This window comes from Geotrypetes seraphini, chromosome 6 (genome assembly GCF_902459505.1).
Source record: "Geotrypetes seraphini chromosome 6, aGeoSer1.1, whole genome shotgun sequence".
Lineage (NCBI taxonomy): Eukaryota > Metazoa > Chordata > Amphibia > Gymnophiona > Dermophiidae > Geotrypetes > Geotrypetes seraphini.
Window position 1 is genome coordinate 182,861,308 of NC_047089.1, and position 24,044 is coordinate 182,885,351.

The 24,044-nt window shown below is 44.1% G+C and overlaps 1 protein-coding gene across 4 annotated transcripts in view; it reads right to left on the minus strand.

Annotated features, from left to right (window-relative positions):
* POLM (DNA polymerase mu) overlaps window positions 1-24,044 on the minus strand; it is a 55,295-nt gene that overhangs the window by 20,615 nt on the left and 10,636 nt on the right. For all 4 annotated transcript variants that reach the window (XM_033948036.1, XM_033948035.1, XM_033948034.1 and 1 more), the window contains 6 exons: window positions 19,381-19,551; window positions 16,816-16,887; window positions 13,432-13,555; window positions 8,165-8,297; window positions 6,325-6,427; window positions 3,596-3,856 (listed from right to left, as the gene is read on the minus strand). In XM_033948036.1, the coding sequence (XP_033803927.1) occupies window positions 3,596-3,856; window positions 6,325-6,427; window positions 8,165-8,297; window positions 13,432-13,555; window positions 16,816-16,887; window positions 19,381-19,551 (864 nt within the window). The remainder of the gene's footprint in view (window positions 1-3,595; window positions 3,857-6,324; window positions 6,428-8,164; window positions 8,298-13,431; window positions 13,556-16,815; window positions 16,888-19,380; window positions 19,552-24,044) is intronic.

Genomic DNA, 24,044 nt, shown 5'->3' on the forward strand with positions numbered 1-24,044 from the left:
TCTGTCTTTCTCTGATTCTATGCCCCATTTTTTTGCTTTGTTTCTGGTTCCCTGTCCCCCCCCCCCTTCTTTCTTTCTTCCTTCCTTCCTCCGTGCCCCATTTTTTGCTTTTTTTTTCTGGCTCCCTGTCCCCCCCACCCCACCTTCTTTCTTTCTTTCTTCCTTCCTACCTCCCCCATGCCACCACCGCCGCGGAATAGGCTGCTGCTGCCGCAATCGGGAACAGGCCGAAATCTCCCTGCTTCTCTTCTGCACAGGGCCTATCAACTCTCGCCGCCCGACGTCAATTCTAACGTCGGAAAGGACGTTCCGGGCAGCCAGGCAGCGATTGGCTAGCCAGAACGTCCTCTTGACGTCAGAATTGACGTCGGGCCGCCACGAGAGTTGGTCAGCCCAGCAGGGAAGAGAAGCAGGGAGATCAAAGACACGGTGTCGGCCTGATCCCCGATGGCAGCAGTGAGAAGGGAAGGGAAGCAGGTTGGGCACCACTGCTCTAGACGAGCCGCACTCTAGGGAGAACAGAGGACCGTGAACCCTCGCACCCCCACCCCGACGTCCGATTCCTCCCCCAGCCTCCCCTTACCTTTGCGACGCGTGTGTGCGCTGTGACGAGAAACTTGTGCGCTGCGATGTAATATTTTGTGCGCCAGCGCACGCCAGCGCAGCTTAGCGGGAACACTGCTTACAACATGGCTCCAAAACGGAAATCGAATTTCTTGCATGGAGAGTTGCAGATATGGAAAATGGAGGTGGGGCAGACCATGACATTATGAAAGCAGGGAGAGTGGTGGGTGTGGGCATCTGTGTGTAACCTGGCCTGGTCCCTTCTTTTCCCTAACAATTGATTCCCCTCCACACTTAACACAAAACCTAAGTCCTCAACAATCCCTCACACCAACACCCAGAAAAATCCATAAACTAAAGAAATACAGATAATGGGGGTGGGGAGGAGTATCAAAGGCAGAAGGGAGTATAAAGGAGAACAGCCAAGTTATAGCACAAAGTTTCATCATTGAGGAAACGGAACACCACAAACACCAACTCACATGAGGGAGTCCTACATAGGAAAAATGGCTGTGCCAAAGCTTTCTATATACTATGCACGCCTAATTAGCGGCTGATGTCATAGGAACCGTTAGGATTCAAATCTAATTGGATGTGCATTGGATGTCGTTTTGCCATATACAGCTGTAGTGACGTTGTAGTCATTTCCTTCACATCTCTAAGCTTTGATACGAAGCTCTATGTTCTAAACAAAGTTACCTCTATAGCTCTATGCCTTAAGGCATTGCTTTTCATCTTCCATACATCAGGGGGTTCAAGTCTTGAGTAAGGTTAGCAAATAGTTTATATTCATTTCTCAGCCAGGACACCTGGTAACTCTTTAGCCTTGCCTTTACATATCAATATTTTGCTTCAACTTTTATTATGTGCAGCCATTGTCTAATATTTAATGCAACCTGTTCTCTCTCATGCTGAACACCCTCCCCCACCAAAAACATCCCCCCCTAACTGGATCATTCTTCAACACCTGTCCAAGCCCTCTGAAGTTTGATTTAACTCATAGCTGTTGGCCAATGCCTATATTGCATCAAAAGAAACACATTCCTACTAGAATGGCTTGTAGTTAGGAGTAAATGAAAGTATCTCATGCACCTGTGGCTGCAGAATGCTGAGGAGAAACAGCAAATTCCACCACTTCTGAGAACTGTTAGGATGCAAGGAAACAAAAGTGAACAACAAACAGCACTGCAATCGGCTCTCTTTTGAAAGCAAAGAAAAATCAGCACACATTATCAGCACTTAAAAAGAGAATAAACAGATACACACCTTAACATTCAAGCTTCCCTCATTGCAAAATGGAGGTCTTCAGTTGCACAAAACTGACCTCATTGTGACCTCATCAATCTGCACCTTCAAAGTAGTATGCCACAATTAAAAGATGTGCTGGGTGTAGAACTCACAACCTCTGGATGTTAGGAGCACAGGCTGGCTCCTAACACATAGAGCTACAGCTGCTTCTATTTAGGTCCATCTCACCACCCTTTCATATCATACTTGACTGAGCTGTCTATGCTCATTAGCTATCATATCAGGATGAACTCAAATAAGTTTAAGCAAAGGAATGCCTAAAGATTTGGAAAGTTTCCAAGTAGAAAACAAATATCAAATATGTATTAAAGAATTGCAGCACAAATGACGCTGATCGGTAAAGGCAAAAAAACACCACTTTTCCGGGTATGACGCCTAAACGGAACAGATTACTTACAGTCATATATCCATTAGTACAGTGCTTAGAATGAAGATTAGCGTGTGAGAAAAATGGAGCTCCACCTCACATGCATTCAAGCACACTTGGGAATATGGGTTTGGGGCTCAGTGAAAGCAGCGCTTTTAACCATTGAGCTACCACTCTTTTGTCTCAGCCTACTATGACATTATAGCTAAACTCCTTTTCCCTTAGCACTTCACTAAGATATGATATGACAAGGGAGCCAGAGACATTGGAACAAAAGGTGCTGTAGGTCAGTGAGGAAAGGCACTCTACCAATCCTCCGGGCTTTGAGGGTTCAAATCCCAGCCTGTATTTTACTTGTCAACAACAACAAGACACTCCTGATTTGCCAAACAAATCCTAAACTAGAAAAAACAAGGAAGGCAACCAAGTCACATCAAGGTCTGCGTGGGGGAAGCCCACAGTGCCAAACTTGTCTCACAACTTATAAGCCAAATACAGTGTAACAAGTCAAAAAAGCATGTCACACTGTATAATGTTGTAGGGCGCTCTCAGTGTGAACCCTCAGTGATAGGAGCACAGCTCCGACACTTCACTTCTGGGTCAAGGCAATAAGCCTCCACCCACACACCATCATCGAGCGCCCTGTATGGGCAAGAATCAAAGCAATCAACAATCAAAGTGAGTAAATAAAACTCAACACAACACAAGCAACCTGAGCGACCCCCACACAAACCCTGCCAGCCAAACCCCCTCAAAAAGCACGCACAAAATCACAACGAAATCAAAAACCATACCAAAAAGTGAAGAACATATCCAAAAATAAACAATACTTATCCAAAACTGTCACACCGACGGAAAAACCGCGCCAGGAGGAAAGGTTCAACCGCGCTGGTTTCGGGAGGAGCCCTTCTTCAGGAACCTGGCCTCCAACAGAACACGAGCGGAGAGGATGGCTGGAGTGCACAAGAATTATAATACTGTTAAGTTTAGTGGTAGTTTTAAAAAAAACAGTGTGGTGGGGGTGACCCCTAAACTTTATTTTAGATAAAATTGTGTGTTTTTCATTTTTATATAAAGGATTTTTTCCCCCCCCAATTCTTTATTCATTTTTCCATCTTACAACAAGTGTACAATATTACATCAATTGAATCATATATATCACTAGAATTAAAGGATTAAAAAATTAGCCTTGTTGGCAAATGAAATGTATTAATTAATTTTTTGTACCACCCTACTAACCATTTATTCTAACACTTTTATACTTCTCTTGAACAGCCCTGCATGTCTGGGTCAAAATGCTCCAAAACATTTCCCACAGGAATACAAATTCTGATCAAAGCATCTCAAGAAACCTACCTTAGATCCTGTCCACCCCAGCAAGGCATAGGGGTACTGGCTGATGGGAGTGACTACTAGGTCCACTCTAACAGCTTTCCAGTCCTTGCTCGACTCAGGGCTGTGATCCCTGGCTCCAATGTCCCCGATGTGGCTTGCAACTTTCAACCTGAAGATGGAGAAGCTTCTTTCAAAGTGATCCATGTTACTGGTACTCTTACTGTCTGGTGAGAAGGCATCATGGTAAGAGTTCCTCTTCAAGTCATGATACAAAATTAGCCCCTAGATGCAAAGCAGACATTTTAAAACCGATACTGGTAAAACTCTGAAGTGTCTGGCGCCAGAGAATATCTAAGTAACAGAATATACACATTAGGGCTGGACTGAATATTTGTATTCGGTTAGGCCCCAAACAGTGCCCTAAATACATTATGAATCGCTATTTGGCTGAACATGAATATTCAAATGCAAATAATCCAGGGCTCTACTGTGCTAAATCCTACTGAAAAAACACAATTTCATGCCGATTTTATTATATGAAAAATCAATGCCCATTATTCATATTCAGCTAATTATTTTTCATTATTTATATATTGACAAATAGTAAAATATATTTGGTACAGCTCTAATAAACAATAAGGGGCTTATTTACTAAGCTGTTTAACAGAAGATGCCAGATTAAAGGTTTAACACAAGTACAGCATGTTAACCGTTAGCTGCTTACCATGGCAACTAGCTAGAAATTGCTATTACAGGGAGTGAAATGAGTAGGACCTGTACCTTGTGGTAAACGTGCCTTAACTTCTAAGGTTAAACAACCTTATAAGGCACTATTTGAAATTTTATTCCTGGAATTGTCACCATGTAACAAAAATCCAATGTCTAATTCCAAGATTCCAAGCTTTAGAGAATTCTTTTCTATATTACACCTTTAAATCGTTATCTGATGATACTACTTATACTTTAGCCATGGACCTCAGAAACACCACTCCTCTGTCCCATAAAGGTTATGACTCATAACGGGGAGACTCATGTGTAATTTCCTCATCGGAGTACTGCTCAATATATCTTTTAAACGCTTTTTATGCTTTTAAAGCGACTAATGAAGTATATGTACTTATCTTCTGTGCTTAGGCTGGTGGACCCGACATATTTCACTGCCGCTTCGTCAGGGATCCACTCATGCCGTTAACCACCATCCCACATAAACTCTTATGATACAAGATATGATTCATCAGATAACGATTTAAAGGTGTAATATAGAAAAGAATTCTCTAAAGCTTGGAATTAGACATTGGATTTGTGTTAACTTCTAAGGTGGCAGATATCTAACTGCCCAAAGGCACAGCTGCCTTCTGTATCATTAATGGACAGTAGAAAAATTTTGCTGCGTTAACTATATGGGAACCTCCCAAAAGTGCTAGAAATTCCTCAATAAGTTATTGCCTAGGTACTGGGCATAATGTACTCTTTAATCCAGTGTCTCGCACACTTTGGTTTTTAACCTGCGGCACACTAAAACGTGGCGACTGCAGCTCGAGGGCATCTGGAAGTATGTAGACATAGACACGATGATGTCACGCGCATGTGTGACATCACATCGATGGCTGCGCATGCACGAAGGCTCTCCAGACAGCACCCTGAGCCACCAGTGGGGAGGGAGGGTGCTGGAAGGGAAGAGGTGCAGAGAAGAGAGGCGCTGGCTCTTATAGCAGGGGTGTCCAACCTGCGGCCCGAGGGCCACATGTGGCCCCGTGAAGGATTTTGCGCGGCCCCGGTCGAAGGCGATGCAGAGTTTTCCTCTGCTGCCCCCGGGTGTTTACCATCTTGCCGGCTCCCTCCTCTGTCTTCCTGCAGCGGCCCAGGAAAGCCAAAAGGTTGGACACTCCTGGCCTATAGGATGTGCCTCTCGCTGAGGCACACAGTTTATGATACACTGCTTTAATCAATAGGGGCCCCAGGTGTATTCAGACGACCCAATAAGCCATTGCTAACTGCATTAAATAACTGATGCAGCCCCTGGCAAACTACCGAGTCATATTCTTCTAGCCACTACTGCAGAGTGATGAGAAAAACACCTCTGAAGCAGTTAACTGAATATAAGAACATAACATAACATAACAGATTTCTAGACCGCATAGTCATGAGTTTGATGCGGTTAACAAAAGATTATGTTAAGAAAATACATGTTATAATGTGAAGAATGCAGAAGGTCTAACTAGTCAGAAATTTTGAAAACAAAAAGGTTTTCAACAGTTTTCTAAAATGTTCATAAGAGTGGACGGAAATCTTTATCGTAATAAGCTGCTTGATATGAAAGTCACTGTTTCAACGTGGTATACAGTAAGAACTATTCAGTGCATCAACCCTCCTACACGTCCACTGCAGCATCTATTTAGAAAGATGTTGGAATTCTAGATCAATATTTGCGTTTGCATAACTTCCAGACTTGTCAGTTTGGAGAGCAGGTTTTGGTTAGTTTTAGCATCTGCTTAGTTCTGTACTTCCCATACAATTGGTTTGTCTTTCCACAAGGGGGCCCCTAGCCCCCAATTTCATCAGGGGACTGGATGCCATATTTAATCTCAGGCACTCTATGAGATCATAAGGATCTCTGTCCCTTTCAGCTATCTATTATGTCTTCTCAGTGCAAAGCTACTAAAACTGGACACTCTCCCCACTGGATGGCCATAGTTGGTGATCCAGAGCTGAAATCACTAAGGTTCAGGACTCAAGGGATGAACTCTTACCTGGCTCTGCAACTGACCGATAACTTTACTGAGAAGCCCCTCCTCTCTGCCTTCTTGAGCGTGAGTGATAAGGATGTCCACATCATGCCCAGACAACTTCCCTCTGCAGGTGAACAGCAGAGATTTCAGGTGAGGTCTAAACTAGACAGTTGCATGGGGACAGAAATCCTGACCGTCCCCACCAGTATCTCGCCTGTCCCCCCTCCCCCCCTTCCCACAAGGAATCTCCTCCGCCCCCACCCGACCCTGCGAGGAATCCTCTCCGTCCCCCTATAAAAGTTACCTGTCTCCATAAAAAGCAGCAATTACTTCTGACAGTTCTGATTTTTTTTTGTGTCTTAAGTTTATTTAAACCAACAATAAAATACAATATAAACAAATAACAGTGAACAGAAGTAGCTGGTGGGACATTTTGTTTTTCCATCATCTTGGTTCCAGTTTCTGCTTTTGTCTATCGTCTACTAATTCTCTTTCTAGGCCTCAGGAACCCCCGTTCCATCCCTGTGGGAGTCCCGTGAGCCTGGGGGTAATTCCCACAGGAGTCCTGTAAACCTGGGGTGGGACCCGCAGGATTCCCGCAATCCCCGTTCCCATGCAGACCTCTAGTCTAAACCCTATACAGACTCTCTAAAACCCAAAAGCCAGGCTCAAGTGATCCATTCAACAAATAAAGTAGGCTTCCTGCTCTGTGGAAGAAATGCTCCCAGATGAAAAGAAGTGATTAACAAAGACAGAGGGTGCCTTTCCGAAAGGGAGTCTCAAATCGTTTAGATAGAAAGGGAGAAAAAGACAGAAGACCAGTGGACACTACAGTGATAGCACACAGGAACAGAAAAGCTGGCAGATTTGTCAGTATGGACTGAAAGATTGCGCTCCACTTCCTACAAGGTGAAAGGAAAGGAAAAGACTGACATTCTGCAGGCAGTCAACACCTGGGAGATATCCCTAGTATCATGTGCTGAAGTAAAGGCAAAGAGGTTAAAAACCAGGTACAAGCTTGACTGCTACAATGCTGTATGGATGGAAGCTGGGGGGGGGAGGGGAGGAGGAGGAGGAGGAAAGTACAAGAGCTTAGAAATTCACCCTTCGCACCTGCAGCAATTTGGGGGTGTGGGGCAGGACAGCCTATACACCCAGCCCGAGATCTCATTTGAGTGCAGGCACAAATTTCATATCTCTAGCTTGCCACTTTTGTTATTAACAGCTGTGTTTTCTAGATTTTTTATTATTTCATTCCCTCAAATGAGATCTTCTCGAATCTAGTCCCCAATTTAGGATCAGGGTTGGCAAGGGAGGGGTGGTCAATGAACTCTGCTCCAGGGCTGGCCAATCACTCCTTTATGAATCAGGAAGATCAACAATATCATTTACTAACCCTAATTTATATATATTAGGTGCTGGGCTACTGGTTTGGTGCTGGCTGCAGTGACTTAATTTCCCTGGTCCACCAGTACAACTTCCTCATAGGTTTTCATCTAAGTACAGGACCCTAACTTCTTTCATGTGTCCAGAGGCTTGGGGCAGATAGTTCGTCTAGGTGTGCTACAAATCTGTTTTAACATGACTAATGGATGTATCTCAGATATACATCCTACCTGCACCCCCAAGAGAACAGACACCCTAAAGAGGGACTGGGGTGACTGTTCAGTCATTCCTGAGCTGCAGCTTAAGAACTGATAGATCAAAGACTGAAGTCTGGCTTTATAGGACAGACTGGCTATAGAATCGACTGTGCGTGCAAGCAAAATGTGTGATAAACAGATATAGCTCAGACTCTCCACTAATAGTGAATGTAGAAAAACTTCACCTAAAAAAACTTTATGCCAAAGAAAATTTTTACCTTCGAAATCCACCAGCTAGTGTTATGATAGTCCCAGGAAGAAAGCTGTGTGCTACCTCCTCAACCATCTTTGCAATAAGATCTGCTTCTGCACGACTTACAGGCATGTTCAGATCCTCATAGTGCTGTAACCCTGTAGAAGGGAACCCCAAAATTAGAATTGCTCTTAGGTCCAACCAGAAAGTTCTTCTCTCAACTCACTGGAATGAGATGGACACTGGGTAGAACTCAAGAACCTTCTGTCACACATTCACAGGCAAGAAATGCACTAGTATTCTACTGTTCTCCTTACTATATTCAGAGGAGACAAGCAGAGCCCTCCTCACTTCACATACCAGAGTTCTACCCATGCATCCTATGGCCCACCTCACAATGCTCAAAGGAGATCCAATTAAGCGCCTACAGACTCTTTGCCACCCTCAGAAAGGACCAAAGCACTCCTGCTTTCCAGAGAAAGGAAAATGGTAAAACCAGAGGACATAATTTGAGGTTGAGGGGTGGTAGATTCAGGGGCAATGTTAGGAAATTCTACTTTACGGAGAGGGTGGTGGATGCCTGGAATGCGCTCCCGAGAGAGGTGGTGGAGAGTAAAACTGTGACTGAGTTCAAAGAAGCGTGGGATGAACACAGAAGATTTAGAATCAGAAAATAATATTAAAGATTGAACTAGGCCAGTCACTGGGCAGACTTGTACGGTCTGTGTCTGTGCATGGCCGTTTGGAGGAGGATGGGCAGGGGAGGGCTTCAATGGCTGGGAGGGTATAGATGGGCTGGAGTAAGTCTTAACAGAGATTTCGGCAGTTGGAACCCAAGCACAGTACCGGGTAAAGCTTTGGATTCTCGCTCAGAAATAGCTAAGAAGAAAAAAAAAAAAAAAATTTAAATTGAATCAGGTTGGGCAGACTGGATGGACCATTCGGGTCTTTATCTGCCGTCATCTACTATGTTACTATGTTACTATGCTTTAATAAACCTCTAACTTGTCCTGTCTCTGGTGCAGAGAAAAAAAAAACCTCTTGCTGGTCTTTAAGAGTAGCTGAAGGTCAGCGGGCACTGGACAAAAAAAAGCCAATGAACTGAATCCCCTGACCCACCACTTAGGTTTCATTCTTGAATTTACCCTTAACTGTAGCCAACCTAACATTTTAGTGCAGTCAATTCTATATGATGGCAATTTCAAAGAACTACCTTTATAGAAAACAAGCATTAAATTTGCATTTTCACATAACTTTGGGCATGAGCACTAGTTCAAAGGCTGATATAGATGCTAGCACTTAAGTTCTGAAAGTTAGGTGTGTAAAATTACAGTATAGTATAATATAAGGGCCGATATTCAGGCCGCGGGAGGCAGGCTGGTTATTCAATGCCGGGCTGTTTCTAATGACTGACACTGGATATCTTTCTTTTTTTTTTTCGGGGGGTGCTAAAAAGTTAACAAACGCAGTATTCAGAGCTGACCAGTTTAAGTTTATAACAGCCAAAGGTAGGACTGCTCTTTATGTAGTCTGATTTGGCTGCTAATCTTCGTCATCCAGTACTGAAAATTGCCGGTTATTGTGTGATATGGCCAGTTAACTTTTAGCTGCTAACCAGGAATATTCAGCAGAGACGAGATAACTGTCTCTCTTGTGCTGAATATTTGCATTTAATCAGTCGGCGCCCTAGTAAACAGCACTTGTGCCCTTGACCTGTCCATTCCCCTCCCAGATCCACAACCCCCTTGGATTTACATTTATAGAACAGGCGCTCTGTTTGTGCGCAAACACAAACTGCCAATTTCTGTTTAAGGCAAATTAAGTGACAATTTAGCTCTATCAAATTAAGTTATCCAAATAACTGACCCAATTGTATAACTGCATGTCTTTTTTTTGGGTGCCATTTATAGAATTTGGGAATTGGTGCGCTGCCAAGTCACGTACACCAGATGTGGTGGTGTGCAGTAAGAAAGCTTTTAGAGTGTACTGTGATCCTGTTTAGGTAATGAAGATTATACTAGATTTCATCTAACAGATGAGTAGTGAAATATCTGAAATGGCTCATGAGGCTTGAGGACCTCAATATGTCAACCCTAGAGATGAGGGACAGAGGAGATATGATTTGGACATATAACTAGGAGAAAGGTATTAATACACCCAAAAAATCTTTTCAAAAAAACGGAAGCTATGGAATCTGGGGACACGATATAAACTCAGGAGAAACAGAAGATTTTCTTCCTATAAAGGCTGCTGCAGCAAACGGTTATGAAATTCAAAAAGAAGTAGGCTGTACATAGACAATCCCTCCCACTGTATCTCAAGATGCATTGAGAGGGGGAAGCCCTGTCATTTGCCGTTTGCTCTTCCAAAGGTACAGGGGGTGGGAGGGTGGAGATGTCAGGGCATGTCAGAGGAGGTCTGGGATGTCAGAAGGATGTGGGGGATGTCAAAGAGATGTCAGGGGGAGGGGTTTAGGGCTCCGCAGCTCAGCTGATCCTGGCAGGGGGAATACCCATCAGCTGAGCCGCCAGGAATCCTCAAAACCAGCTCAACTGATTGGAATTCCTTCTGAAACAATCAGCTGATGTGAAGCCTACATTTTGGGGGGGGGGGGTTTTGGTATTTTTTTGCTCTTTGGGTGGTGGAGGGGGTCGTGACCATTGGGGGAAGTAATAATTTAAATCCTCCAGTGGTCTTGTCAGATTGGGCACCTTTGTGGAACTTAGACACAACTCAAACAGGTCTAACTGCCTCTAGGTAAGCTTTGATTATTACATTACATTACATTACATTACATTCGGGATTTCTATTCCGCCATTACCTTGCGGTTCAAGGCGGATTACAAAAGGTTAGTTTAAGGACAGGATTACAATGAGTTACAGAATTACAGAATTACAGAGTTAGAGAATTATAGAATTACAGAGTTACATAATTACAGAATTACATAATTACATGAATTATAATGAATAGCTAGATAGGTTAGATGTAGATCTTAAGGGCTTTTAGAGGTCGTGTTGTTATTGCTGTTTTAGGAATTTCTTGAAAAGTGTGGTTTTTATTTCTTTTCTAAACTAAACTAAACTAAACTAAATCTTGGGTTTATATACCGCAACATCTCCACAGGTGGAGCTCGACACGGTTTACATGGTTAGTGAAGGAACGGAACTCCAGTAGATTTATAGAAGTAGGTAAGAAGAGAGGTTAGGTGTGATAATACTAGGGAGGGGATGAGGTTACGTTTTGGAGAAGAGCCAGGTCTTCAGAAGCTTACGGAATGGTAGAAGGGGGCTCAAGTTGCGGAGAGGGGAAGGGAAACTATTCCATAACTGAGCGATTCTGAAGTGGAGGGAGGAACCGAGTTTACCAACGAGGGAGATACCTTTTAAGGAGGGGAGGGATAATTTTAGTTTTTGCGTGGATCTAGTGAAGAATGGATTTGAGGAATTCCAGGATAGAGGAATAAGAGGTGGAAGGATACCGTGGAGGATCTTGAAGGTTAAGCAGGCACATTTAAAGTGGACCCTGGAGATGACAGGAAGCCAGTGGAGCTTGGACAGGAGCGGAGAGACATGGTCAAATTTACTTTTTGAGAAGATAAGTTTGGCCGCTGTGTTCTGGATTAGTTGGAGTCTGTGGAGGCTTTTCTTTGTTAAGCTAAGGTAAATGGAATTGCAATAGTCTTATAGTCTGGGGTTGTCATCAGAAGGTTGGAAATCTGTTTGTCCAGTCTTGCAGCTTGTGTGGCTAGGAGGCCGTCATGTTGTTTTGTTCTTTTTACTTCTTTGGATGGGGGGGGTATGAATGGGGAGTGCGTTTTTCTGTGTCTGGTGTTGGTTGCTTGGATGAGGCGATTGTTCAGGTATGATGGGCTGTCTCCGTGTAGGGTTTTAAATAATATGCAGTAGAATTTGAATTGGATTCTTTCTTGGATTGGGAGCCAGTGTGAGTTGATGAAGGCCTCAGTGATGTGGTCGTGTTTTCTCAATGAATAGACGAGTCTTAAGGCTGTATTTTGGATTGTTTGGAGTTGTCTTATCGTATTTGCTGGACATGGGAGGAATAGTATGTTACAGTAGTCCAATATGCCTAGTATCAGGGATTGTACTATAAGTAGGAATTGTGTACTTTCAAAGAATTTTCGGACTTGTCTCAGGTTTCTCATGATTGCGAATGATTTTTGAGTTGTTTTGTTTATTTGCGGTTGCATTGTGCAGCATCTGTCTATGGTCATGCCTAGTAGTTTTATGGTTGTTTGGATGTATGGCTGGGGTATGTCCAGATTGAAGCCTGCTCGACTAGAGAGTTGCACGGGGACAGAAATCCCATCCATCCCCGCCCAGATCCTCTCCGTCCCTATCCATCCCCGCAAGGAATTACCTCCATCCCCGCCTGTCCCCATAAAAAGCAGCAATTACCTCTGACAGGATCATCAATTCCACAGTTTCTTTTGTGTTTGCACTGCTATTTTTCTTGTGGAATCTCTTTGGTGGAACCCTTTTTTTGTTTTCTGTTCAGGTAATTAACTTATAAACCCCCTCTTTTACTAAGGCTGACGTGTCCATTATATGGATGAACCCTGCTTCCAAAGCCTTCCATCCCCCTGGGAGTCCCGTTGGCTACAGGGGGGTCCCCTGTGGGAGTCCCGTGGGTTAGGGGGGATTCCCGCGGGCCCCCCGCGGGATTCCCGCGATCCCCGTTCAGACCTCTACACTCAACTCCCGCCAATAACACACCTCCCAACATGCCCCTTTGCTCTCTGAACACACAGCAGCTTAGAAGTGCTGCTGCATGTCCAGAAAGTTGGTTTTAATTATCGTCACTTGGATGTCCCTGCTTTTAGGACATCCAACTGCTGACTTAGGCTTGTTTTTGGATGTTTTAAAGTTTTGATTATGATCCCCATAGGCATCACATTCCTATTAAATATGCGATGTTCATGTAACATATGAAGGGGTTTTGTTCGGCCAGTATGCATTGGTTCGGGGCACTGGCACCTTTTCCTGCCTCTCTCAATCTCCCAGCTTTTTTTTTTTTTAATCTCTTTTCTATTGGTACACCAGCCTGTCTTGAACCTGCAGCCCTCAGAGGCAACTGCCTTCCAGGTACTGCCATCCTGGGCCACAAGGCTACATATACTGTACTTGCTGGTCCTCTCCTCCCCACACACACACACCCCTCCCACCAAGGCTGGCTCTGCATAAGTATCAGCAACTTTTTTCCTAGAAAAAGAAAAAGAACACTGCACATACGGCTATGGCTCTAAGGGCAGACTCACTCCTCTGCTGCCTTTACCTGCTTCCTGCTGCTTGGACAATTTCAGCTTCTGGCTGTTTCGGAGATCACCAAGGCTCCGCAGACCCTCCTGATACCATCTGTTTGCCGTCTTCATTCCAACCCCAAAGATGTTGGTGAACAACTGTGGGGAGAAATGCCAGCACAAGCGAGGGACTACTAGTGATTGTTATCATTATTTATTTTTAGCATCTATATACCATTTATAACTAAATGGTGTACATTCAGGTGCTCAAAGTATTTTTTCCTGTCTGTCCTGCAGGCTCACACTCTATCTAATGTAACTGGGGTAATGGGGGGATTAAGTGACTTGGCCAAGGTCATAAGGAGCAGCTAGGGATTTGAACCTACAACCTCAGGGTGCTAAGGCTGTAACTCTAACCACTGTGCCACATACTCCCTAATTGATTACAGGCCATATGGGCAGGTCTCCCTATCTTTGAGTGCTCTGGCCACAGAGATGGGCAGCATAAATAAAAAGAGTTTCTTTGAGCTGCACGTAGGGGAAACTGACAACCCACAGTGCAGTCTTTGGGCTACAGCCAGTAACAGAGTCTGAGCTTGAATCGGAGTACAGTTCTTCCTGGTTTAAGGTGGAGATTGAGAACTTGTACAGTCTAAAGATGTAGCTAACATCATGGCCTGAACAGACACAGAAGGCAGTTATGTCCATTATCAAAAGTGGGAAGATTAAAAATGTTTGAGAGGGTTTAAATGAATTGACCACTGTTCCTCAGGAAAGTTAAAATAGCAACACTGCTAGAGAATTTATTGCCTTTAGGGAAGGGATGAGTTCAGCATTCCCTCCAGTTCCTGGGTGACTCTAGCTCAGCTGAACTACAGCATTGAGATCAATTTTCAAATGAGATATAGGTGTCTAACAATGGCATTAGGAGAGCAATTCTCAGACTCAGACTTGGGGCCTATATGGAGGTACCCTAAGAGCCTCTTCTGTAACAGAGCATAGGTGCCTTGGTTCTATTATATTGTGACCCAGTATCAATTGGGCAGCTGAATGTCAGGTGCATTATGCAAGACAGAGCTGGTATCTAAATAAAAGTCATTTCTTAATCATGAAAAAACTTAAGACAAGTTCGGAAATTCTTCGAGAAACTCAATTCCAGCTCATAGTTCAGTCCTTAATACTAGGCCTACTTGACTACTGTAATATCCTCTACCTCCCATGCCCTACAACCATAACAAAACAACTACAAACTATCCAAAACACAGCACTAAGACTCATCTACTCATTAAAGAAACATGATCACATTACAGAAGCATATCTCCAATCGCACTGTCTCCGATCCCAGCAAGAATACAATTTAAATTCTCTACCGCTACTATTTAAGACTTTATATGGAGACAGTCTAAACTACCTGAATAAACCGCCTCATCCACAACACCCGCAACCAAGATATAGGAAAAACTCACACCCCATTCTCATACCCCCCAATTAAGGAGGTCAAACGGAACAAAACTATATGATGGCCTCCTGGCCACTCAAGCAGCCAAACTAGACAACCAAATCGCCAATCTACTGACGGCATCCCTCGACTACAAGACTTTTAGAAAAGAAATAAAGACCATATTCTTCAAGAAAACTCTGAAAAAAGAAATAATACCTCAAGTCTCAAACTCCACCTCTCACTAAAGCCAACTACCCCAAACAAATAACCTTACCCATTTTTCACTCTTTTTGAAAATGACCAATTTTTTTTTGTAAGTTCTTGTTGTAATACATCTTGGATAATTCTTTTGTAATCCGCCTTGAACTGCAAGGTAATGGCGGAATAGAAATCCCTAATGTAATGTAACTTAATATACTCAAATATAAATCGAAGTTACTTTTTTGTTAGGTTATTGTGGAAGTGAGTAGCCTAGTGGTTAGAGCTATTGCCTCAGCACCCTGAGGTTATGTGTTTGATCCCAGCCTGCTTCTTGTGACTCTGGGCAAATATCACTTAATCCCTCCATTGCCTCAGGTACCATAGTTAGATTGTGAGCTTGCTGGGACAGATAAGGAAAATACTTAAGAGTACCTGATTCCTATTTTGCTTTGGGTGAATCTGTTCATGAAAAGGCGGTAAATAAACATAGCAACCACTGTGGGAAACTCGGGCCATTTTGAGTAGGGGAGACTGCACGGGCAGAAGCACAGGAGGATTGCTCTTGACCTGGCTCACCAGTGGACCAGCAGGGCTGGTTCTGTGATGGTTCTGAGAGGGGGGAAGACTCAAATGTAAACCGAGACTCCCATTTTTGGCCAATTTTCTTGGTCCAAAAATCTAGGTTTATATTCAAGTATATATAGTAACTTACAGGATTCTTTAAGCTGAATGTGTTGGTGGGAGCCCTGTCCATGCTCTATCCCTGTGAGCTTACTCTTGCAAATACAGGCTATGCAAGATATAGATGCCAATATTTTGTAAATATGCACACATTTATGATTCTTTGCTAATATTCTAAACATTTCCATGCCAAATAAGCACACAATGTTAGCAACCAAGTTACAGAAAGGCCCTTTAAGTGTTTAGATCCCAGGTTTGAAAAATTGTATCGTGTATGTTCAGCAATGCTGTTTGACCACTAAGTAATCATTTTTTAGGCCATTTAGATCAGGCAACAAAAGTATACCGTAGAAAACAAAAGTCTACAGGTACTTTACGCATGTACATTTAGGAAATATCCAGAGAGTTGCCCCTCTCTCCACATGGGCAACCCAACCTGGCTTTTTCTCAGTTTTAAATTCCATCCAAAAACTTATCTTACTAAACCATCATTGCAACAGTCTCTTGCTAAGAACCATGGAATAACAGACTTCCTGCCCCCACTTGAGGGCTGAAAGCAATACTTCTGTCATTTGGCTAAAGGACAAAAGGTCATGGATTTGATATATCACCTTCTGTGGTATAATCAAAGTGCTTTACATATATTATAGACAGATAGTTTGTGAACCCCCTAGGGACAGAGAAAGTAAGTCAGTCAGTCAGTCAGTCACAGCTAGGGGTGCTGCAGAGTTCTGGCCTGCAAATGGTGTCTTCAAAGTCCAGAGTTTTAAGAATTTACAAAGTGACCCAAGATATGGAGACCCAGCAGGGGTCACAATCCAGAAGCATCACCTCTGTGCTAGCTGCAAAGAAGAGTACAACTGTGCCATAGGCTGCTCCTCTAACAAAACAAGAGGATGAGGTAAGGCAGGTTGAAGAGAGAAAATGCAAACACCAGAAGCAGAGAGTGACAGGCAGTCAAACAAAAAGGCATGGGTGGAACGTGAAGAGTTGTGTAGACTTATCATGGCCCAGGCAATACATGAATGCCCACAATGTCATTTGTGTCAGGGAGAGGGATAGGAAGGAAGCTGAACACAGGAATTAAAGGTAGTACCTTCATAGTTTGATACTTCTCCTTTTGGGTTACTCTTTCTACTTCTGCAGAGAAGCCATCTTCTAAAATCTCCTGCCCAAGAGGGAAAACAAGATTAAAAAACCCCTATTTGAAACAAAATTTCCATTACAGCACATTGGCTATTTCTAACATCAATGCACTCTGATTTTTTGAGTTTGGACCCTTGACTTTTTATGCAAAGTGTACAACTTCTAACACAACTATGCTGAAGGCAGCTGCTGGGATAGACCACTGAAAAAAGTGCATGAACACTCACCATGTGTCAAGAATGAGCATAATTCACATCATCGGGACACATAACATACTTAGAGGCCCCTCCAAGGGGAGACCATTAAAAATAAAATTACTGTATGTGATTTTGTTTATTTAGTCATAGATAAAAGGACAGAAACCTACACTATGAGCCTGTGCTGCAAGATTTACTTAAATTATATAACACTAGTATTTTAGCCAGTTACATTAACGGGTGCTAGAATATATGTCTTGTCTGTCTTTATTTCTGTCTCTCTCTTTCCCTCCCGCTGTCTTTCTTTCTGTCTCTCTCCCTGGCCCCCTTTGTCTGTCTGTCTTTCTGTGTCTCTCCTGCACCTGTGTCTTTCTTCTTTTCTTTCCGTCTCCCTTCCTCCCGCTGTATGTCTTTCTTTCTATCTATCTGTCTCTCTCCCTGCCTCCTATGCAGCAGCATTTCTCTCTCCCCCACTTCCCTGTGCAGCAGCCACAGCCGTATTCCCTCCCCATCCATTTCCCTGTGCAGCAGCCACAGCAGCAGCATTCCCTCCCCCTCCATTTCCCTCCCACCACACCATTTTCCTGTGCAGCAGCAGCATTTCCCCTACCTCCCCTTTCTCTTCCCACGGTCTGGCCTGCTCCTTTACTGCCTCCCCCTTCCCTTCCCACAGTCCCGACAAACCTGCCTATTCCAGCAGCATGTGCAGCATTGTACACACGCTACTTCGGGGCCTTCTACTGATGACATCATCAGAGACACGGCAGAGCAAATCAGGGCAGTAGAAGGCCCCGAAGCAGCGTGTGTAGAGTGCTGCTCATGCTGCTGGAATCGGCAGGTTTGTAATCGGGATCGCGGGAAGGGAAGGGGGGGGCAGTAAGGGAGGCGGTCAGACGTAAGCTTGACTCCTACGACTGAATTTTGGCAACTTTGTTTTTAGACTACCCTTAGGCTAACGGCTCCCTTAGTTACTTTGAGAAGTTTATTTTTGTTTTAAAAGCTGCCTTCGCGGCTCCTCTCTAGATCCCTGCCTGCATCGGAAGCCTTCTCCAACGCAGGTGCGGCTCAAGAGAGGAGCCTCCACCGCGGCTTTGTCTGTTGAAAATCATCCGTTCTGCCAAAAAACAAAAATGTGCAGCCACCCCTAGCATGGCTTACTTTAGGTTTCTTCCCCCTCCCCCATTGCCGAGTCGCTGTTAATATTCAGATGCCATCTCTCTGTCTCGCAGCAGGCTTGCCGGCTCCGGCCAGACAAAGTTCATTTTTTAGTTCCAAGCCGACACTGCGTCTCCTCTCTCGATCCCTACCAGAGTCGGAAGTCTTCTCCGACTCTGGTGAGGTTCAATAGAGGAGCCGCGGCGGGGGCTTTGAACAAAAAAAATGAACTTTGTCTGGCTGGAGCTGGCAAGCCCTCTGCGAGACAGAGATGCGTGGTAAGCACGCATGCGCACTCTGCCGGCCACGGAACTACAGATCAGGCAACACGGCGTTAAGAGTGCGCATGCATGCTTAGCGTTTTATTATTATAGATTGTGGTTAAATTTCAAGTAGGTAACAATTTGTTATGAAACCTGCTTTTCAACTACACTTTTCAGGAAAAGAAAAATCAGTTTTGTTTTGAAAACAGCATAATGATCAGAGAACTGTTTCCTTTACACCCCTTCCGAGGGCATAGGGAGGTTTTTAGCTGTTTGTGGATCTGTGCTCAGGATTCTCTCTGGATTTGCCCCATTACGCAGTCTCACTATCCAGGCACTTATTGGCTGCTCAGGATATATGAAGAGGAAACAGAAAAACGGTCAAAGTGATGTGTATACTACCTCTAATATCTCTAGATCTTACTAACTTGAGGACATGAAGCTGTGTGATATGCAAGAGTTTCCTGCATAACAGCTCTCATTGACCTATCAGGCTGGCTCATCTGACATTTTGTCTTGTCATGGCACCAGTCTGTTATTGGGCTCACTGGAGGGTAGGAACCTCTAATCCATTTGCCAAAAGGACTATTTTTGTTTCATGCCAACATGCTTGAACAAGAAGTACATATAGCTTGTGATGGAACTAAGTTGTAGGTAGTTTTGTTTTTTTTTAACCTGGGGGAAGGTGGGGTAAAGCTAGCCATCAGGTAGTGTTAGTGGTACTGGAATAGGAAGGAACAAAGGCTTTTGACAACATTCAGTTGGCCCACTGTCCACTGCCTTTATCTAGCCAAGAACAAACAGTAAAGATTATTTTCTGCTCAGGTTATGTTACAATCGGACCCCAGGAACAGATGGCTACTCCTTCCCCAATCAAAGTATTACCCTAAAATAAGTTACCTGGACAACTCTTTTTGAGTGCTCCCCAAAGCCTGGCAGCCTATTTAGCTCCTCTATGGTGGTAAGAGTGCTGGGCAGTGAGCGGAGCACTGATGCTGCCCTGATGAATGCCAGACTTCGACCATCACTGCCACAGAATGATGCCTCCTTAGACAGGGTCTCCAGTGCATCCTGAGTGATCAGCAAAGCAGAGAAATCAGTTCATGGTTGGGTATTGAACAAATCATTAACCAAAATGGTTGTGATCTGCCAACATCTGTTTACTTCTTGCATTATCCAGTTTCACTTTAAGTCTCAGAAGAACAGAAGAATTGCCACACTGGGACAGACCAAAAGGTCCAAAAAGCCCAGTATCCTGTTTCTAACAGTGGCCAACCCAGGTCCCAAGTACCTAGCTAGATCCCAAGTAATAAAACAGATTGTATGCTGCTTATCCTATAGAATAAGCAGTGGATTTCCCCAAATCATTTCAATAATGGCCTATGGACTTCCCTTTTAGGAATTTATCCAAACCTTTTTTAAAACCTGCTAAGCTAACTGATTTCACCACATTCTCTGGCAACAAATTCCTGAGTTTAATTACATATTGCGTGAAGAAATATTTTCTCCGGTTTGTTTTAAATCTACTACTTAGTACAGTGCATCGCAAACTGTGCCGTGCACACTAATGTGCCTTTTGAGATTTTAAGTGTGCGCCATGGCTGACAGGGCAGGAAGAGAGGCTCTGGTGCCCGTCTGCTGACTGCTACTATCGCGTTGCGCGTATCTGCCGGGACTCCTGCCTTCCTTGTCTCCGCGGTCCCGGACCAGCAGTGCTTTTAACTTCGGCACACAGCTGCCACTAGCAGTAGTTTAGCCTTGATTTCATCAGGCAGCCTCAGGGACTTTGCTAGGCTGGCCTGCATTGCATCATCGAAGTGGGCCAGCCTAGCAAAGGCCCCGAGACTGCCTGATGAAACCAGGCTAAACTACTGCTAGCGGCAGCTGTGTGCCGAAGTTAAAAGCATACTGTAAGCTGCCGCTAGCAGTGGCAGGAGAAGTATTGCTGGACAGGGAAGGAGAAGTGGATAAGTAATACTGTTGGGTGGGGGAGGAGGGAAGGGAGAAGTGGTACCGCAGGACAGGGGAGGAGGAAAGGGAGAAGGGGTACTGCTGGACAGGGGGGAGTTATAAGGAAGGGGGAAGAGGTGCTGCTGGACCTGGCAGAAAGGGAGGGAAAGCAAAGGTGCTACATACTGGAGGAGAAGGTGAGATGGTGCATGGGGAGAGAGCATGTTAGGTTGGGGGGTGGGAAGGAGGGATGCCGCTCGAGAGAAAGAGAAAAAGAGAAAGAGAGAGAAAAAGAGAATTAAGAAGGGGATCACAAACAGATCGAAGAAGGTTATCATGCCGCTGTACCGGGCCATGGTACGGCCCCACCTGGAATACTGCGTCCAGCACTGGTCGCCGTACTTGAAGAAGGACATGGTACTACTCGAAAGGGTCCAGAGAAGAGGGACTAAAATGGTTAAAGAGCTGGAGGAGTTGTTGTACAGTGAGAGATTAGAGAAACTGGACCTCTTCTCCCTTGAAAAGAGGATATAGAGGGGACATGATCAAAATATTCAAGATATTGAAGAGAATAGATTTAGTAGATAAAGACAGATTGTTCACCCTCTCCAAGGTACAGAGAACAAGAGGGCACTCTAAAGTTGAAAGGGGATAGATTCCGTACAAACGTAAGGAAGTTCTTCACTCAGAGAGTGGTGGAAAACTGGAACCCTCTTCCGGAGGTTGTTATAGGGGAAACACCCTCCAGGGATTCAAGACAAAGTTAGACAAGTTCCTGCTGAACCAGAACGTATGCAGGTAAGGCTAGACTCAATTAGGGCACTGGTCTTTGACCAAGGGCCGCCGCGTGAGTGGATTGCTGGGCACGATAGACCTCTGGTCTGACCCGGCAGCGGCAATTCTTATGTTCTTATGACCCAACTTAGGCATCACTTAGGCGTGCTGGAGGCATCCACATATAGGTGAACTGGGTTTCTATTTTTTGGGGTATAGAGGATTCCAGTTTGATATTAAAGTCAAAAGAAGTTTAATAATGCATTACTTAAGGAAAGCACATGAAATAAAATATTGCATACTAAACCTTCTATTTTGTGGGATAAAGAGGACTCCTCTTTGATAATAATAGAATAAGATGTTTAATAATGCATTACTCAAGCAAAGCACATCAAATGTATATACCTCATTCCCAAAAGGCTAAGAAAATAAGAAGAGAATTCTGACTCACAACGGCTGTGGTTCAAATCAAGTAGATATATCTGATGCGCAATCATTGTGACATCATCAATATGCACCTAGATGGCAGATTGTCACCAAAAAAAAAAAGGAATATGTGCTGGGGTTCCTGACCATTCTAGGGATTTGAACCCACCACCTTGGGAAGATGGAAGAAGTGCCTTTAACAGCTGTGCGCTGTTTTGTATTTTCCCTGCACTGCTTTGATGTCTTTTTCCCTACTCCTAGAGTTGCTTTATAGTTTTTTATTGGTTTTCTCAATTCTTTCCTTTGGTATTAAGTTCTGGTAGTTGAAATCACCCATAATGATTGTGTTATTCAGTTTGTTGGCCTCCCTAATTTCTGATAACATTTGAACATCTGTCCGTTCATCCTGATCAGGTGGACAGTAGTACACTCCTATCACTATCCTTTCCCCCCTTACACGTGGAATTTCTACCCATAGGGATTCCAAGGTGTGTTTCTGCTCCTGTAGAATTATCAGTCCATTCGATTCAAGGCCCTCCTTAACATATAACAGTACACCTCCTCCAATTCGATCCACCCTATCACAGAAATATAGTTTGTAGCCCAGTATGACAGTGTCCCATTGGTTATCTTCCTTCCACCAGGTCTCAGCGATGATTATTATACCTTTCCTTTCATTTAAGGCAATATAGCTATATGTTATATCTTTCCTTTAATTTAGTTTATGTTTAGTTCTTAAGGACAAAGATTTTAAGATGCACTTCCAGGTAGAGAGTTGCACGGGAACGGGGACAACGGGAATCCTGCGGGACCCCCCTTTGGGTCACGGGGATACCGTGGGGACAACCCTAGGGTCGCAGGGTTCCTAGGGACAACCCTAGGGTCGCGGGTCTGGATATACTCAGCCGCGAGAGGCTCGTCTTCTCCCTACCTGCCCTGCCGCAGCACATAGCCGACCAGAAGTCTTCCCGATGTCAGCGCTGACGTCAGAGGGAGGGAGGGCTTTGCTTAAGCCCTCCCTCCGACATCAGTGCTGACATCGGGAAGACTTCCGGTCGGCTGTGTGCTGCGGCGGGCAGGTAGAGAGAAGACGAGCCTCTCGCGGCTGAGTACATCCAGCTGTAAGAGTACAGCAGCTGTAAGGTAATTTAGATTCGCGGCTACAGGCCAGGGAGGTTTGTCGGACCGGGCCTGTTCTGTTGTCAGTCGGGCAGGGAAGCGCCACGAAGGTAAGGAGGCAGGGAGAGAGAAAGGGAGGAAAGGTGGAGTGGAGAGGAAAAGACGCTGAAAGACATGGGGAAGACAAAGGGGTGGAGGAAAAGGACGCTGAAAGCACATGGGGAAGACAAAGGGGTGGAGGAGAAGGACGCTGAAAGCACATGGGGAAGACAAAGGGGTGGAGGAGAAGGACGCTGAAAGCACATGGGGAAGACAAAGGGGTGGAGGAGAAGGACGCTGAAAGCACATGGGGAAGACAGAGGGGGGAGAAGAAGGACGCTGAAAGCACATGGGGAAGAGAGAGTGGGGAGAAGACGCTGGCAGGGAAGAAGACAGAGATGCCAGATTATGGGGGTGCGGAAGGAAGAAGATGGGTGCCAGACCAATTTGGAAGGGGGGAGAAAGGGAGAGGCACAGTAACAGAGCAAATGGAAGACGCAGAGAGAAGAGAGACAGTGGATGAAGGAATTGAATGAGAACATGAGGAAAGCAGAAACCAGGCAACAAAGGTAGGAAAAGAATTCTATTTCTTTTTTTTTTTTTTTATTCAGGATAAAGTAGTATATTAGTTGTGTTGATAAAAATTTATAAACATTAGAGGCTCTGGTAGAAACCCGTTTACAAAGTATGTATTCTTCCCAATTAATATTTCCAAATTAATAAAGTCTTTTTGCTTGTTTGTAAATGGGTTTCTACCAGAGCCTTTAATTCAGTAGCATAATTAAATGAAATAACTATTTCTGAAGTTTATAGGGACGGGCGAGGACAGAGGGGATTCCTTGCGGGGACGGGTGGGATTTCTATCCCCACGCAACTCTATTTCCAGGTTTTTCCTGCATTAAACTTGGCATAAGGATATTACAGGGAAAAGGACAAACAAATACAATTTTAAGTAAATCAATCCAACACACCCCATAAGAGAAAGATCTACTCAAATACATTTTTTTAATATCCAGATGACAAGGATTATAAACCAGCCTTAAGACACTAAAACCAGCCTTAAGACACTAAAAAGTCTTATCTAGAGATCTTAAATAGATGAACAAACACATAGAAGTGTCCAAGAGGAACCATGTCTGATTTAAAGAAGTTACCAGGTATAAAGATAGCATTTTAATTGTACACTTGGGTGCTGATCTTACCTTAAATTTCCCAACATTAAGTACCACATCTTAATACAAAAATCAGTTAGTGTG